General features: G+C 42.0%; 1 protein-coding gene across 1 annotated transcript in view; it reads right to left on the reverse strand.

Annotated features, from left to right (window-relative positions):
- Positions 1–699: 699 nt before the first annotated feature.
- DDX10 (DEAD-box helicase 10) overlaps positions 700–17,755 on the reverse strand; it is a 340,206-nt gene continuing 323,150 nt past the window's right edge. Inside the window, exon 18 of the mRNA XM_032780205.2 lies at positions 700–1,335. Coding sequence (XP_032636096.1) covers positions 1,149–1,335 — 187 coding nt within the window. The 3' untranslated portion in view covers positions 700–1,148. The remainder of the gene's footprint in view (positions 1,336–17,755) is intronic.

Below are 17,755 nucleotides of genomic sequence, written 5' to 3' on the forward strand. Positions count from 1 at the left end.
CATATCTTCCCTCTTTTTATCCTTCCCCTTTGCTATTAGTTTAACACCCTCCTGACTAATCTAGCCAGCCTGTCCCCGAGGAGATTTGTTCCTCTTCTACTGAGGTGGAAGCCCTCCAAACTATACATCCCCTCTTCCCATAGAAGGTGGATCATTGTTCCACAAAATCAAAACCCTCTACTCTACACCCCCTACCTAGCCAGCTGTTCACTTCTAGAATTTTGTGCCTTCTGTCCTTCCTTCTTTCGTGGACCTGGAAGGATCTCAGAGAAGACCGCTTGTTCATTCTACAGTAAATTTGGATCTACCATCTGTGAGACATCCCAGACTCAATCTCATTAATTCAGATATGAACCACCACCAGTGGACTCTTGCCTATCAACTTCGGAAGCCTACCCAATCTTAGAATAACATCTCATGTCTTGGCTCTAGGAAGACAGTACATTGTCCCCTTGTCTGTCTGGCCCTGGCAGAATTTTCTTTTTTTTTCTTTTGTTTTTGATTGTTTCAACACAGTTGACAGAATTGTAAGTATAATGGAAATGTGAACTGGCTGGAAAGGTTTAATTGTTTTCATGGGGAAGCTAAAGAGATATACATATTATTTATTTCAAAAAAGTCAGGAGTTTTTAAATGTGTACTAAATACAGCAAAAACAAATCTGCATTTCATTTAATAAGTCATATCTGCTGTTCACCATTTGAGCTTGGAAAAAGATTTATTCTTTAATAGTTTTAATCCACTTTCTTTGTATTCTGAGATTACAAACCTGTCAAAAATCAAGAAAAATTCAGCCTGGAGCACACTAAGCTTTTGTTATGAAGCAAGCTTACATTTTACAAAAAAGATGCAACAAATACTACAAACCTGGAGCTTTTCAATTATAAATGTGTTACTAACAAAATGTCATCAGAGGATTTAGATTGGAAAATTGTCTTGGAAATCTTTATAATCCCAAACCAACCATCCTGAATATATGCCATGGAAAAGAATAACCTACTATCTGATCTGAGGCAAGTCCATTGTTCATGAAACTCATTTATCAGCGTCTGCAGATACCCATCTGGCCTAATAACAGATTGATTTTGTGCACACTTCTGACATAAGAGCAAAGATGACCTAGCAGAAAAAAAACTGGGGGAAAATAATTATCTCTGACTATTGAGCAGATGTAGTACAAGCTCTTCATCCTCTGCCAGAGAAAGCCCTGTATCTAATGGCACAAAAGAGTCCTCGTCACTCAGTTTAGCCTTTTTCCTTCTCAGTGGCGATTCTTCTGCTGCGTTATTGCTGCTCTTGCTTCTTTTCCTTGTTCTGTTCTTCTCCTCAAGCTCACTGCAGAAACAAATCAATTACTCTTTTTAACAACTGTGGCAATCAATATCATCATGCAATCAAACAATTCATTTTAAACAAGGCAAATTTATGGCCAGATGAGAGGCAAACATAAAATTACTATTCAGAAGAGGATAGCAATGGAATTAAATGAACTCTGAATGTCTAAATAAGAATCCCTTTCACACGGAAGTGAATGTTTTGTTGTTTATTTAGTAGTTAATTGGTTAAAATATATCAAGAAATCAATACTGGCTTTATACAATACTTGTTGCATTCTGTAGTGCTAGAAAACTTGCAAAAGTTGATTTAGTGATATGTTAGTTGACCTGGACAACAGTCACAATGTTAGAATTGTCATCCAGAGTGGAATCCAAACTTTCTCAACATTCTAGATTGTGGCTACAGGGGTGATTTGGGCCCATCTCATTTGAAGCCCGTTTGATGTTTTTAAAACATTTCCCCTAGAAATAAATCCTTGGAAACTACTACATAGGTCTTTGCCATGAGAGAAACAGAGCTATCCAGGAACGGATTTTTCAGCCACTTTAAATGCGAGTTATAATAGCATTTCCTGGGCAGGATTTTATATTAATGGGGCTCAGAAACTGTGTTCTTTATAACAACTGAGAACAATTATTTATAGTCAGAGCAATCAGGAGGAGAGTGCATCACTGTCTCCAGAGAAGTGGGGGCAACAGCAACACATTTAATATTAGGGTTGGAAATAATGATTAAAAAACCACAGAAAATATGGAGAAGATGAACTTGAAAATAAAATGGCTTTGTGCAGCTCGCATAGTTTTTCCTCCAAGGACCATTTATGTCTTCAAACCACCACAGTCTACTTCAGAGATTTGTATGCACAATATTACATTAAGTACCTCCAAAATGTAAGCACATTTCAGCTCAATACAAGAAACACAAACATCTCTCTTGTGTTTCATGTTTTCCCAAATGCTCCTGACAAAAGCACAGCTTTTATTGTGAACCACTGGGTACGATACTCCTTACTTTTTTCCTAATCCCCTCTGAGCTAATGAAAGTCAGCACATGGGGTTTCTACATGATGCATCAAGAACAAATGCATGAGTCTAAAGTCTCAGGAAAGCCACTGGGTTCTAACAGGTCAATATGCCACACACCATTTCAAAATGTCAGTATATACAGATGGCCCTATTGCTTTAAAACACTTGCTATCCAACCCATCAACACGCATACATGTAACTGGATTTGTTTTTAAATCATTGTTAAAATTAGAGTTGGTTGAAATACTGTTGAAACTTTTATTTTTAAGAAAAATTGTTTTCATGAAATATTTTCATTTTGGTAGAAATGTTCCAGTTTTTCAGTGAAATACCAAAACCAAAACCTGAAAATAATTGGCTTTGGAAAATGATTTTCTGTTACGTTTGTTTTTTAAAACTAAAACACGATTTTTTTAAAACTAAAAATGGTTTTTGATTTCAGTTTTTCATAAAATACATTTAATGGGAAATTTTCCAAATAAAAAAAAAAAATCCTGAAACAACAATTGACATTTTTTGGCCAGCTCAGTTAAAATACCCAATAATATTAAATGCAAACTGTACATTAACTCAGTGGTGACAAAGCAAGAACCGCACCAGAAAACTCAAGGTAAGGATGACACATGCCTTCCTTCTTTCCCCTCCCTCTCACAGTTAAGCACTGCTATTGCAGCTCACAAAGTATATAGTTATTGCATGCAGCGCCCCATGCAAAGTCCAGTCACTCTGAGAAGTATTAAGATCAGAATGTTTGCTATTAACTGAGATTTCTCTCCTCTGCTGCTGCTAACATATGACATAAATTCCAAATATTAAAGACAAGTTCAGGAAGGAAAGTAATAAACATGTACACAGCCTTTCCAACAAGATTTAAAGCTGCAAAACCCAAGCCTTACCTAGTTTTTCTGGTTTTTTATGTATCCACATTGACTTCAAATGGTTCCCTTACAACTGTACTTCAGAAAAACTATTTCACTCTGTGCATAATTTCCTTACTAAAACCCAAGTTTAGATGCTTACCCTCCTCTCCCAACCTTTAAAAAGCCCCAGCTCCTTCTGGAAGAGTCCTGGACCCCAGGGAAATGGTCTTGCCTGTCCATCCTTCCCTTCTCCTCTGCCAAACAGGGAGTTAGCATCAGGGACTCCAGGACCCAGCTGCTTGACATCCAAACACATGGGTAGTCACCAGTGACATCAGCAACTTCAGCAAAGGCTTTTTAAAAGCCTCAGCTCCTGTTGTACTAGGGCCACATAGAGCTATATAAACAAAGGTAGACATGGTCCATTCCCCAAAGAGTTTATAATCTAAGACTCATGCTGGTAGATGGATATTGTTAGCTGCAACCAGGAGATAGTAGAGTTAGTGTCCCTGAGACATGGGTAACTAGGGTGAGAGACAGCCGAAGTCCTACAGAGAAACCCAAGGAACAGACAAGCTTGCGGAGAAAGCTTAGGCAGAAGAGTTTTATGCTCGCTGATGTTATGTAAGCCCAACCCCAGGAAAGGTGTAGACCTGGAGCACATATAGTATTGACTGCTGTGTTCAGAGGAGGGCAGAGCTCAACCAATTTGCATCTCTCTTTACTCTTCCTTTTACTTATCTGCAACCCACCACACTTTGCCAGACTTCCTTCTGTTTTTATCTCCCTGCTCTGTCCAAACTCTCCCATTCTCAGATCTTCTACTGCCTGTCTTGCTACCATAATATTAGTGCTGTACACCTCCTCCCAACAAAATCAAGTGAACACATTTCACCCAGTTTCTAAATTATTATGGATCATGTAAAGAGGGAAAGTCTTATGCACTTACTGAGACCAGCCAGAGGAGCACATAACCTATCTGGGTTACCAAACACCCTATAACTCTTGTCTTCCTTTCTCCTGTCCCTGTTTTTCTTTACACTTTTATCTTACCTAAATTAAGATAAAAGCCCTGGGGGGCAGGACTACATCTTTTCTATGTTCTATAAACCATCCATCACACTTGGGCCCTAGTTAAGAGCTTGTCTATACAGCCAGTGTGTGGCAAGCCAGTGTAAATCTGCAGTGCTCTCGCCTGCTGCGTGCTAACTGTCCACTTCGACCCTGCTACTGTGCACTAAAAGTCCCGTAGTGCACTTGGATGTATGGCTGTTTGAAACCGCAGTACGTCAATACATACTATGCAATGTTTAGTGCACGGTAGCAAGGTCCACACAGCCAGTAAGTGTGTGGTAGGGTAGAGGGCTGTACATTTACATACTGACTCGCCACACACTAAGATTCTGGGTGGAAAACTCTTAAGTTACATGTCAAAAACCAATCAACCCAACCCTGTGTGCTAAAATAACATTAAGATGCAAGATCAAGCAATCAAAAGTTAGGAAATACCAGAATTAAGGTTGCCCATACAATCGTAATTCAGCCCCCTTGTGTGTATGTATTATGATACAGTCTTTAATAACTTGATTGCATACCACTTTTTCCAGCCAGTCCCAACCTACTCCCTCAGCTCCTATTCTCAGTGTCCTTGCCCAGCAAGTCCCGTCTCACCTACCCCAACACCCAGTCTTGTTCTCCTCCGCCCGACACCAGCCTCTCTGGCTTCTCGTATGTCCATCCAAGGCTCCTTGCCCCAATCTACTCCCCAGACTCCATAGGTCTAGCTCTTGTCCCTGCTGCATTTGAATCAGTTAGTTTTCTCCTCCTCACTACATGGGACAGGACACACAATATATTTTCCCCTATCTTTTTTCTCAGAAACACCTGAATTGTTTTGGCTGAAAATTTCTAATATACTTGAGCCTGAGGAACACAGGCGAACTGGCTAAAAGTTGTCAAAGTTATAAGCAGTTGAGAATGGGGTCTTATAATGGGAAACGTCAGGCAACCTGATCATGCAATGTTCCCAGCATAGTGGTCACTGCAAAAAGAAGACTATTAGAAAACATTGTTAACGATCTGGGAAAATGAACAAGTCAAAGATTTTTGTGTACACTTAGTTGACGTTTTGCCATTATTCAGTTTTAGTGCAGTTTGGCGCACACACTGTACTGTAGATCACATACGCTACTTTAAAGGTTATTTAGGGAATTAAGTGTTTCCTAGTGATGCAGCAATTCCAAGCGTTGCTTCATTAGAAACAATGTTTACTTTAAGTAACTTCCAATAATCAGTGCACACATGTGCCAACACTGCGCAAAAATATGAGGCTCAGTTGCATTTTAGACTCATTGGATAAGGAATTTCCAAATCAGACATATGTGGACTGATAGTAACAAAATTTGGACTCAGATTTTCAGCCCAATCTTAACTTTTTGGGAAGTGCAACAAATTGCAGGCACATTAAAATGCCTACATTATAAACCTTCCAGAAACAGGGTTTACAATTAAAATGACAGCTCAAAATATGACTACAGTGGCACAGCCAAACACCAGCAGAACATAGGTCCCGCTGGAAAAAGATCAGCATTACAATATGTTCTTCCTTTTTCTAACTTAGTAAAAAGAGAATGACAAAGTTTCTATCTTGCTGCCTGTCTTGCCTTCGTTGTGTTGAGATTGCAGGTGTGTGATCCATCTGTCTGCCTATCTGTTCTGTTCTTGTAAAAAGGACGAGAATAGACACTGCAGATGTCAACCTCTGCCTACTCATTAAAATGAAAAAAGGAGACGAGGGGCGAGTGGGGAGAGAAACGCATGACACAAACACGTGTATCCCTATACTATGCAATCAAAGAACCTTACATTTCTTCTGCCTGCCCAGTAGAGAATCAGAGGAGTTAAATAATATTGCAGCTTTCACGTTACATTTTTTTTTTCAGAATTACAACATTTAAAAAAAAATATGTTTAGATCTATTGCAATTTTGGGTCTGTCAACCTTGCAGATGTCCCTTTAAGCTGTTTGCTATTGATACTTAGTTTATAGCTTCTTGCGGGCAAGGATCTTATCCTATTTCTCCATGCAGCCCTTAGTATACTTTGGGTGCTATATAAACACTAAACAACATACGTTGACAGTATATGTACTTATTCTAATGTCAATTGCAAAAGTTTTCCAAGGAACCTATTGTATGCTTAGCACAGTTTATGGGAATTCATTTAAAAAAAGAGTAAGACTAAAAGCCTAATTAAATAAAAACAATCTTAGCTGCTTTGTCTATTATTTTCAACACTTGAATAGATTTGAAACCTCAGCTGCATTCATAATTGACTGATAGTGCATCTAGGATGCTAGTTCAAAACAAAGAAGAAATAATCCAATGTAAGAAGCAGCTGGCTTATAATAAATACACCCCCGCCCCACCTCAAACTGGAGATGGAGACACCACTGGAGTGGGGTCCTGCAAGGATCAGTTCTGGATGTAGTTCTATTCAATATCTTAATCAATGATTTAGATAATGGCATAGAGAGTACACTTATAAAATTTGCAGATGATACCGAGCTGGGAGGGGTTGCAGGTGCTTTGGAAGATAGTATTAAAATTCAAAATGATCTTGACAAACTAGAGAAATGGTCTGAAGTAAATAGAATGAAATTCAATAAAGACAAATGCAAAGTACTCCACTTAGGAAGGAACAATCAGTTGTACACATACAAAATAGGAAATGACTGCCTAGGAAGGAGTACTGCAGAAAGGGACCTGTGGGGCATAGTGGACCACAAGCTAAATATGAGTCAACAGTGTAACGCTGTTGCAAAAATAGCAAACATCATTCTGGGATGTATTAGCAGGAGTATTGTAAGTGAGACACGAGAAGTAATTCTTCTGCTCTACTCCACACTGATTAGGCCTCAACTGGAGTACAGTTCTGGGCGCCACATTTCAGGAAGGATGTGGACAAATTGGAGAGAGTCCAGAGAAGAGCAAAAAAAATGATTAAAGGTCTAAAAAAACATGAACTATGAGGGAAGGTTGAAAAAAATGGGGTTTGTTTAGTCTGGAAAAGAGAAGACTAAGAGGGGACATGATAACAGTTTTCAAGTAGGTAAAGGTTATTACAAGGAAGAGGGAGAAAAACAGTTTTTCATAACCTCTGAGGACAAGACAAGAAGCAATGGACTTAAATTGCAGCAAGGGAGGATTAGGGTTGGTCATTAGGAAAATCTTCCTAACTGTCAGGGTGGTTAAGCACTGGAATAAATTGCCAGGGAGATTGTGGAATCTCCATCCTTGGAGATTTTTAAGAGCAGGTTAGACAAACACCTGATTCTGTGATTAGACCTAGATCTTGTTACCTAGAAAACTTAACTGTATAGCACATTTTAAACGGAACTGTACGTTTTCCAGTCTCTGTATAATCCAAAACAAGGCTTTTCACCAAAAGCTTTGTGGGAAGGTTATTCTTGAGTCAAACTGTTTCTTATTGTTACTGAAGAGGCATGTTGCTAAGTTAATGGAATATATTGCAAAAAAAGAAAAATTAGAAGTACATGCATTTCAACAGCCAATATGTTTGGCTATTAACTCCAGTCATGATAGAGCAGAAGTGGGCAAACTACGGTCCGTGGGCCACATCTGCTAGTCCCTGGCCCCTCCCCAGCTGTCTCCCTCCTCTGCAGCCACGCCGCCGCATGAGCAGTGCTCTGGGCGGTGGGTTTGCACACTTCTGCCGAGCAGAGTGTCTGGCTCCAGCCAATCAGTGCGGCTGCTAAACATGCTGCTCTGAGTGGTATGGTAAGTGGGCGGGGGCCAGCGGGTTGGATAAGGGGCAGAGGGTCCTGGGGGGCAGTCAGGGGACAGGGAGCAGGGAGTGGATGGATGGGGTGGAGGTTCTGGGAGGCAGTCAGGGGAAGGGGGGGTTGGATAGGTATGGGGTCCTAAAAAGCCTGTCAAGGGGCAGGGGTCTGGATAGGAGTCAGAGCAGTCAGGGGACGGGAAGTGGGATGGGTTGGATAGGGGACGGGGACCGGGCTGTTTGGGGAAGCACAGCCTTCCCTACCCAGCCCTCTATACAGTTTTGCAACCCCAATGTGGCCCTTGGGCCAAAAAGTTTGCCCACCCCTGTGATAGAGAGTAGGTATGGTGAAAGGTAGATGAACAAGGAGGGAATCTAACATGGGAAGCAACTTGGGATGAGGTCATGAAGAAGCATAGAGACGCTTCTGAGAGAAATGGATGCAGAGAATTTCAAAACAGGTATTTTTAGTGCAGGACTATTAAAAAAACATGGAACGAAGTAAGGTGATCTATTCAGTAAATGGCACAACTCATAAGGAAGAACACTCAGGCCAATATCCCTTTATAACATTTGGAAAGTGGCACGTGCAGCTGGATTGCAGTCTTCCTTTGTGCTATCCGGTACAGTTTAGCTCTTCACTGCTGCAGTAGCCTGAATTATCACACAGCTTCATATGCCTGATGGCCTAATTTACTCTGAGTGGTTGTATCTGCATGAGCAGCAAGGTAGTAACAGCAGATTTCAGTGACGTGCACAATAATTCCTGTGGGCCATCATTTATACCCATGTTAACCCAAACACAACAAAACAGGTGTTTTCATTTTATATATCACTTTTACTGCACATGCATAATCACACATCTTATAAATACATCTTTGACATGACTGCTAGCACAAGAGACTGGAATCCAAGAAGGTGGGATTCTAATTCTGATGGTAATTCACTGTGCAATCTTGGGCAAGTACTGTTCTGGATCTCAGTTTAACCACCTGTAAAATGGAGAAAACTGCTACTTACCTCCCAAAGATGTTATGGGGTGATAGTTACAAGAAATTACTTGATTTTTTTAATTGCTAGCAATGAACTTCTTCAGGCTTCTAAGTATGTCTTGTCAACTCAAAGTCTGCATTCTTTAGATTGTAATGGCTTTGAGGAGAGACTGTTTGAAACATGGGAGGCTCTATGTTTTTTGCCGCCCCAAGCATGGCAGTCAGGCAGCCTTGCGGTGGTGTTTCTGTAGGTGATCTGCTGGCCCCGCGCCTTCGGCACCTGCTGCCAAATTTTCGCCGAAGCCGCGGGACCGTCGGACCTCCTGCAGCCGTGCCACTGAAGGCTGTCTGACTGCTGCCCTCACAGTGACCGGCACACTGTCCCCCCGCAGCTTGCCGACCCGGGGCCTGGAGTTGCCCCTGGTTTGAAATAAAAGGCCATGTGGAGCTTCAAGCACATTGTGATTACTTAAATAATAACGTTTATATGGTGCTTTGAGAGCCTCAGATAGAAACCTCTATTGTATGTATTTACATTTGCTGTAGTATTTTTGCAGGCTGCGTTTACCAGCGCTACACTGAAATCTTGCCCATGTAAACACAAGGCAGCCAACAAGCTGCTGTGTAATTCCAGCATGTTTGGCAGTTCAACTTTCCTAAAGAAACTTCAGTTAATAATGAATGAATCTGCACATAAAAAATAATTCAGAATGTTTAAGAATAATGTATCCCTTAAGTATTGGCATTTTGCTAATCAAACATGTTGTGCCACAAACTTTCTTCCATATAATAAATTTTAATTTACAAGGTGATGGCAACAACTCTAATGAAGATTAATTACTGCAGTCCCTTCCATATAGCCCAGTGCAGCTTCTTTCCAACTTACTGTCAGAATTCTACAGCATATAGCAATGATAATGAAAATATATTATGTTGTGTTATTCTCTTTACTGGCCATTACACTGATGTAAATCAAAACTGTTCTAAAACTAGATTTACAAAAAGAACTGAAGAAAAAGAGAAGATTAATCTACTTGTATTTCATTATAAATGTAATGGCACTGAAACCAAAGCACAGGACGCGTCTGTTCTAAAGTAGAATTATTATAGTCTGGAAGAAGAAAAAAATTAAATGGCGAACACAGAACAAAACAAGCTTTTAAATGTTTCTCTCCATTATAGTGGAAGTATTAAAGAGGATTTGATAGAGGAGATAACCACTGTGCTCTAACCTCTATGCTGACTGTGCCCACAATCTCTCCTTCCTTAATACCTGAACCGATTCACTTTTTGTACTTCTTAGGTTACTTGTTCTGCTTGTTGCCTTAGGTGCTGCTGTTCGTTTAGTTTATTAAGTACTTGATGTGCAATTAAATTCACTCTAAGTTTCCTAACAACCCAGCCTTTTTGTGTTTCTCCTTTTGTATTTATATTTTAGTAGCTCATTCAAATAGCCTGGGTAGGGTACTTGCTTTAATTTAAAAAATAAATTTCCAAGGCCCCCAGAGGCTTCCATAACTTTGCATGAACAACTTACTCAGACATTCTACATTTAATTCTTCTTTTCTTGCATTACTAAGTTTCCCTTCACTTTATGCATTATTCAAAAATTTTACAATTTTATCCACTATTGGCCTTACATGGAGGCAGCGTTTAGTGGCCATGAGAGTACTGAAAAGGGAATCAGAAGACCTGGGTTCTACACGCAATAGTTTCCCTTTGTAAGTCACAACCTCCATTCCAGTTTCCCTATCTGTTAAATGGGGAGAATGAGTGTTGCAAGTATTCATTCACCCATGTTTGTAAAGAATTTCCAGTTCCTCAGAAGGAAGGTACTATACAATGAATTTTAAGTCTTACAGTATTAGCAGCATTATTTTCAAAGACCTATGAAAATAAAACTTGAAATAAGTATTTGCAATGAAAGTTGATAGGACACTACATACTGCCTGTGCTTCCCTTCTATTTATATCACTGTGAATTATATTACCCTTTCTTGGGTATTGGCTGTTTTTCCTACCCCATTTGGTATGAACTACAAATATCAACAACTTACTGCCCAGTGTGTTTAAAATTTTTCCATAAAACGGATCCATCCTATCTCTGACATTCAAACACATTTACTCCTTATCTGCTTAGTCTGATACCAGGCTTCAAATCTTGGTCTCCTCTCCATATTTTTAAACCGTGCAGTACCATCTGTTTCAGATGCTCCTTGTATCTCCCGTTGAGACACCAAATCAGTTAATATTTTAATCTTATTATAAAACCATATGTCCTCCTTTCACTTACAGCTGATTCAGGTATTGTATGGCTCTCTTGTTTAGGTACACTTTCAGTTTCACGTGCTTAAGGCCGGAAGGATCCATTATGATCATCTAGTCTGACCTCCTTGATAACAAAGGCCATAGAATTTCAGTAAGATTCCTTCATCAAGCCCATATCTTTGGGTTGAGCTAGAGCTTATCTTTTAGAAATTCATCAATCTTGATGTAATGTTTCTAGCTAGAAAGAGATTGTTCTAATGATTAACTACCTTCTCAATTAAACAAAACAAACCCACCCCTTATTTCTAGTCTGAATTTATCTTGCTTCAGATTATAACCACTGGATCTTTTTGTGCCTTTGTCTGCTAAACTAGATAGCTTTCTACTAACAAAAATCTTCTCCCCGAGTAGCTATTTCTAAATCATAATTAAGTCACCTCTTAACCTTCTCTAGGATAGACTTAATGCACTGATAATTAGTCTCTCACTAGAAGGCATGTTTTCCAGATCTTACATCAGTGTTGTACCTCTTTTTTTAATCCCTTCCAATTTTTCAACTTCTTTTTTAAAGGACCAGGACTTAGTATTTGAATATTGGCCTTACTAATGCAGCAGTAATAGCATGGGGTGCACAGATAGCTCAGTGGTTTGAGCACTGGCCTGCTAAACCCAGGCTTGTGAGTTCAGTCCTTGAGGGGGGCCACTTAGGGATCTGAGGCAAAAATCAGTACTTGGCCCTGCTAGTAAAGGCAGGGGGCTAGACTAAATGACCTTTCAAGGTCCCTTCCAGTTCTAGGAGATAGGTATAAATCCAATAATTTTTTATTATTATCATCTCAATACACGGATGGTCCACAGTAAATTCACTACAAGTATGTCACTTACTTGGGCCCTGAGTCATGACTTCCTATGACCCCTCCCCCTTTTCTCTCCCCCTTGAGCTGGTTGGGAAGTTTTCAACAAACAGTTTTGTGCTAGAAAATGCCGATTTGTCAAAACTGGAACTTTTTGTGGGGAAATAGTCAGTTTCAGTTAAACTTTCAACAGAAAGATTTTTTTCAGGTCCAGGATGGCATTTCTGGGTCATTACCAGAGAGAGAAAGAGAAAGAGAAAAAGACCCACCTGAGAATAGCAAGTAGCTTTTTAGTGAGGATGTGGGAAACCCAGGTTCAATGCCCCATTGTGCCTTATTTGGAGTAGGGTTTTGAATCCAGGCCTCCCGCATCCCATTATACAAAGAAGAACCGTTCCAACAGGAAAGACTGCAGGTGATTCACTCTAGAATAGCTAATAGCCAGGTGGTTATGGCACTCACCTGGGATGTGTGAAACTGATTTTAAAGAGCTTTTCTGACCATAGTCATACTAAGTTCTTTCCTCCAGAATATCACAGGAACATCTCTTAGATGGAACAACATGGCTTGAAGGCCAGTTAGACCGTAAGAAAAGATACTACGGACTAATCAAGAACGGTACAAAACCTAGTGGGTCAAAGAATCGCTCACAGCATCCTGATTTAATGTGTTAAAGGAGGAGGAAGAAATGGCAACTTCGCCTGTCATTGACATAGCAAACAGAGCTATGCATAACAGCAGCGCTAAATGGTGACCTCTATGAGCACAACTGTCAGCTCATGGCAGACCACAGGACTGACTACAGTAAAAATGATACAGGTAATGATTTTACAGCAAGTATAACTTATTCATCCCATTTCCCCCTCTCCCAATTCCGAGATCTATTCCACTTTGACCTACCTGGGAGCTAACATAAAGATGAATAGTCCTACATATTAAAGGTTAACAGAATGTAACGACAAGTCCAATCACAACTTTGTTCTATCTCACATTTTTATTTAAAAAGATGGAGGGATTAAAAATATTAGAAATTCAATTTAACTGCGCAATGAATATTTAGGATATCCAGCTGCTTCTTTTCTGCCCTATTCAACCCACTGCAAATTTTTCTCTTCATTAACAATTCACATTAAGATAGCCTTAAACCAAACATGATGAGTGTTGCTAGATATACAAAAATTAATTGTATCTTACATGCTTGAAGTAATTAATTACTAATTTGGTGGAAGTGTAGTTAGAAGGATATTGTATTCAAAAGCAAATTATCTAGTATATTGTACAACTCCCCCTCCTGCATCCTGGTGAAAGAAATGTTGGGGAAAGAAAAGATTAATACCTTTCTTGACTTCAAAACCATGGACAGACGATCCATCTTTGAAGACAGTTGTAGGATGAAGCCTTATGCTTTGAATATTAGCCATTTCAGCTGGATAGTTTCCTTTAAAGCTAGCAGGAGTTGCTGCAGCCTAAGGTATTTCTATTTTATTCTAGCACTTGGGGCATAAATCTCAGAATTTCAAAAGAATAACGGCAAAATGCAGTCGCATTTTCTAATTTCAAAGTCAGATTCTTACCAATGAGCAACTGCCTGGTTATATATGGTTTTAGATAAAATCAGTAGACAAATGTTCCAGGCACCAGAAGTAACTCACCACGTAATTAAATCAACTTTACCAGGTGATGTATTGAGCATTTGTGTTGCAATAATGGATCCTCCTTTGCCCTTCCCCTTTGTTACTGACACCAAGGTTTCTTCCCTGCTCTCTTTCTCTAATCACTTACCCAGGGAACCCTCTTTCCCTAGTCCTCATGACTTCCTTTACTCCTTCCCTGCCATGTTACTTCTCACAAGACAAGCCTCGACTCTCCACATCCTCAAAATCCTTGATCCCACCCACATCTTCAGCTACCACCTGTGTCCCTCCTGCCTTTACCTCTAAGCTTATTGTACAGTCCAACTACAGATGCTTCCCTGAGTTCCTCTTTTCAAACTCCACCCTTGATTTGGCCCTTCAATCCGGCTTCTCCCTTCTCCACTTCACTGAAACTGCCCTCATCAAGGCCTCTCAATGACTTCCTCAGAACCAAGTCTCAGGCCCCCAACTCCACTCTTGATGGGTTAGCTGCTTTAATACTGTCCATTCAGACACGCCTTGAAATCTTGTTCTTCCTTGGATTTTATGGCTCTGGCTTTCCCAGGTTCTACTCCTACCTTTCAGCATCTCCTTAGTGGGTCATCCCTGCCCTCTTCTTCCCTCCTATTCTTTTTGGAATACCCCAGGGCTCCACCCACGGCTCATTTCTTTCTTTCTCTTACGCATACATTGGGTGATTTTTGCCACTCACCTGGCTTCAATTCCCATCTTTACACCACTGACTCTTAAATCTATCTGTTCAGTCCTGACCTCTCTCTTTCTCACTCTAATCCTTAACCTTGGCTTCTCTCTCTGATCTCTCTTTCTGGATGTCTCACAACCAACTAAAACTTAAACATGGCCAAAACCTGAATTCTCTCACAAGAATATAAGAACAGCCATACTGGGTCAGACAGATGGTCCATCCAGCCCAGTATCTTGTCCTCCTATAGTGACCAATGCCAGGTGTTTCAGAAGGAATGAACAGAAAAAGCAACCAACCTCTGTCATCCAGTCCCAGCTTCTGGCAGTCAAAGATTTAGGGACACCCAGAGCCTGGGGTTGTGTCCCTGACCATCTTTGCTAAGAGCCATTGATGGACCTATTCTCCACGAACTTATCTAATTGTTTTTTGAACTCCGTTATACTTTTGACCTTCACAACATTCACTAGCAACGAGTTCCACAGGTTGACTGCACATTGTGTGGAGAAGTCTTCCCTCCCAAGCCTTTCTGACTCCCCTCTTTCTCTGTCACTGACAACATGATCACCCCAGTATCCAGACCCCATGACACGTGTGTGCGCAGGGGGAATCTGACTTGTTCACAGGCTCTTGCCTCCTCTCCTCCCCCTCACCATCATGGCAGTGTCCAAATGCTGGTGCTTCTTTCTCAGGAGTGTCCCTAAGATCATCTTTAGCTATACTATTTAACCGTGTAGCATTGGTTTGTCTTTGTTAACATCTATTCAGCTCAAACGACTGGGGAAAACTTTGGAGAATATAATATTAATTATTTATATTTCGTAAAGACTCAGCACTCCTGCCTTTGCAGTTATTGCTGAGGATGCTTGCACGCCACTTCTCTAATCGTCTGGTAAACACAAAGACAAGACGACTTTCATGATATTTCTACAGTGAAAGAAAAAAGAATCTGGCCTTATTCATAAAATCATAAAGAAGCAAAAAAATGGATACAAACTTTTTTAATCCCTTTGGCAAACACTTTTAGTACCATCTCACTATAAAGTCTATGAAAAGTCTGGCTAACAAAAGGCTCTTACACTGTCCTCTGAAGCATGCCAGATTCTGATTGAGTCCCATGACAGCAGATTCCTGAGGCATGGTTGCTCCACTGAGAATGTCCTGCTGCTAGCCATGGAAAGTTTAAACTCCAGAACTGACAGCAAAACACAGCCCAGCGGATTATAATTCCCATGGCACAGAACTGACAACATGACAAGTTCACACAGAAAACCTTTTATTCAAGTTAGCAAAACTGAGCTAGTCAACTTTTCAATAATAAAAATAAAGCTAAAACTCCCTCAATTTTAACGGTCGGAGGGGTTTTCATGGCAAAAATAAACATGAATATTAGGAATTGGCAATTTTTTTCAGTTCATGATGTGCTTTTGCACATGAAAGCTACAGTAACAACTGAATTTATATAAGACGGTTACTCACCTTTGTAACTGTTGTTCTTCGAGATGTGTTGCTCATATCCATTCCAGTAGGTGTACGGGCCGCGCGTGCACGCTCGTTGGAAGACTTTTACCCTAGCAACTCCAGCGGGCCGGCAGGTCGCCCCCTAGAGTGGCGCCGCCATGGCGGGTGATATATACCTCTGCCGGCCCGCCTGCTCCTCAGTTCCTTCTTGCCCGCTACTCCGACAGTGGGGAAGGAGGGCGGGTGTGGAATGGCGATATGAGCAACACATCTCGAAGAAACAACAGTTACAAAGGTGAGTAACCGTCTTTTCTTCTTCGAGTGCTTGCTCATATCCATTCCAGTAGGTGATTCTCAAGCCCTACCTAGGCGGGGTGGGTCGAGTAAGAGGTCGCAGCGTGCAGCATGGCAGCGAAGGCTGCGTCATCTCTGGACTGCTGGACCAGGGCATAATGGGAAGCGAAGGTATGGACGGAGGACCAGGTCGCTGCCCTGCAGATTTCCTGGATGGGCACGCGGGAAAGAAGGCGCGTCGAAGAAGCTTGAGCCCTAGTAGAGTGCGCAGTCACATGGCCTGAAGGAGATGAGCAAGTCATAACAGGCCCGGATACAGGATGTCACCCACGAGGAGATCCTCTGCGAGAGACAGGCAACCCTTTGACCCGTATTAGCTATGGCAATGAAAAAGCTGGGGGATTTGCGAAACGGCTTGGTTCGTCTATATAAAAAGGCGAGTGCCCTGCGAACGTCTAAGGAGTGCAACTGCTGCTCTGGCGGCACGAATGAGGTTTCGGGAAGAGAGACGGGTAGGAATATGTCCTGGTTAACATGAAAGGCCGAGACTATTTTGGAGAAAGGCTGGGTGCGGGCTCAGTTGCACCTTGTCCCGATGGAACACCGTATATGGGGGTTCTACCACAAGGTGCGCAGCCCCGACAACGTCTGCAGAGGTGATGGGCTACCAGGAATGCCGTCTTCCAGGACAAGTAGAGGAGGGAACACGTAGCCAGCGGCTCAAACGGGGGGGACATAAGTCGAGACAACACCAGGTTTAGATCCCAAGAGGGGGCGGGGCGGCAGACCTGGGGGTAAAGACGCTCCAGACCCTTAAGGAACCTAGCTACCATCGGGTGGGAGAAGACGGAGCGGCCATCGCTCCTCGGGTGGAAGGTGGAGATAGCCGCCAAGTGAACCCGGAGAGAGGACACCGCTAGGCCCTGCTGTTTGAGGGACCAAAGGTAAACGTCGGTGGGGCGGAAGCGCCGCTCCGTGCACCAGCACGTAAAGCGTTTCCACTTGGCTGAGTACGTTGCCCTCGTAGAAGGCTTTCTACTTCCCAGGAGTACCTGCCTCACCGGGGAAGAGCAATGCAACTCAGATGTAGTCAGCCACTCAGGGGCCACGCTGAGAGGTGCAGCGACGGAAGGTCCGGGTGATGGAGCCGACCGTGTTCCTGCGTGATCAGGTCCAGGTGAAGAGGCAGGGGAACAGGATTGGCTATCGACATGTCCAGCAGCATGGAGAACCAATGCTGCCGGGGCCACGCCGGAGCGATCAGAATCAAGTAGGCCTTGTCCCTGCGCACCTTCAGAAGGACCTTGTGGATTAACGGGAATGGAGGGAACGTGTAGAAGAGGTGCGTCGCCCATGGAATTAGAAAGGCGCCCGCAACTGAGCCCGGTTTGCGACCCTGAAAAGAGCAGAACATCGGGCACTTCCTGTTCTTGCGAGACGTGAAGAGATCCATATGGGGACGTCCCCACCTGCGGAAGAGCGCAAGAGCGACGTCCGGGCGAAGGGACCACTCGTGGGAGCGAAAGGA

The sequence above is a fragment of the Chelonoidis abingdonii genome, chromosome 1 (assembly GCF_003597395.2).
Source record: "Chelonoidis abingdonii isolate Lonesome George chromosome 1, CheloAbing_2.0, whole genome shotgun sequence".
Taxonomy (NCBI): domain Eukaryota; kingdom Metazoa; phylum Chordata; order Testudines; family Testudinidae; genus Chelonoidis; species Chelonoidis abingdonii.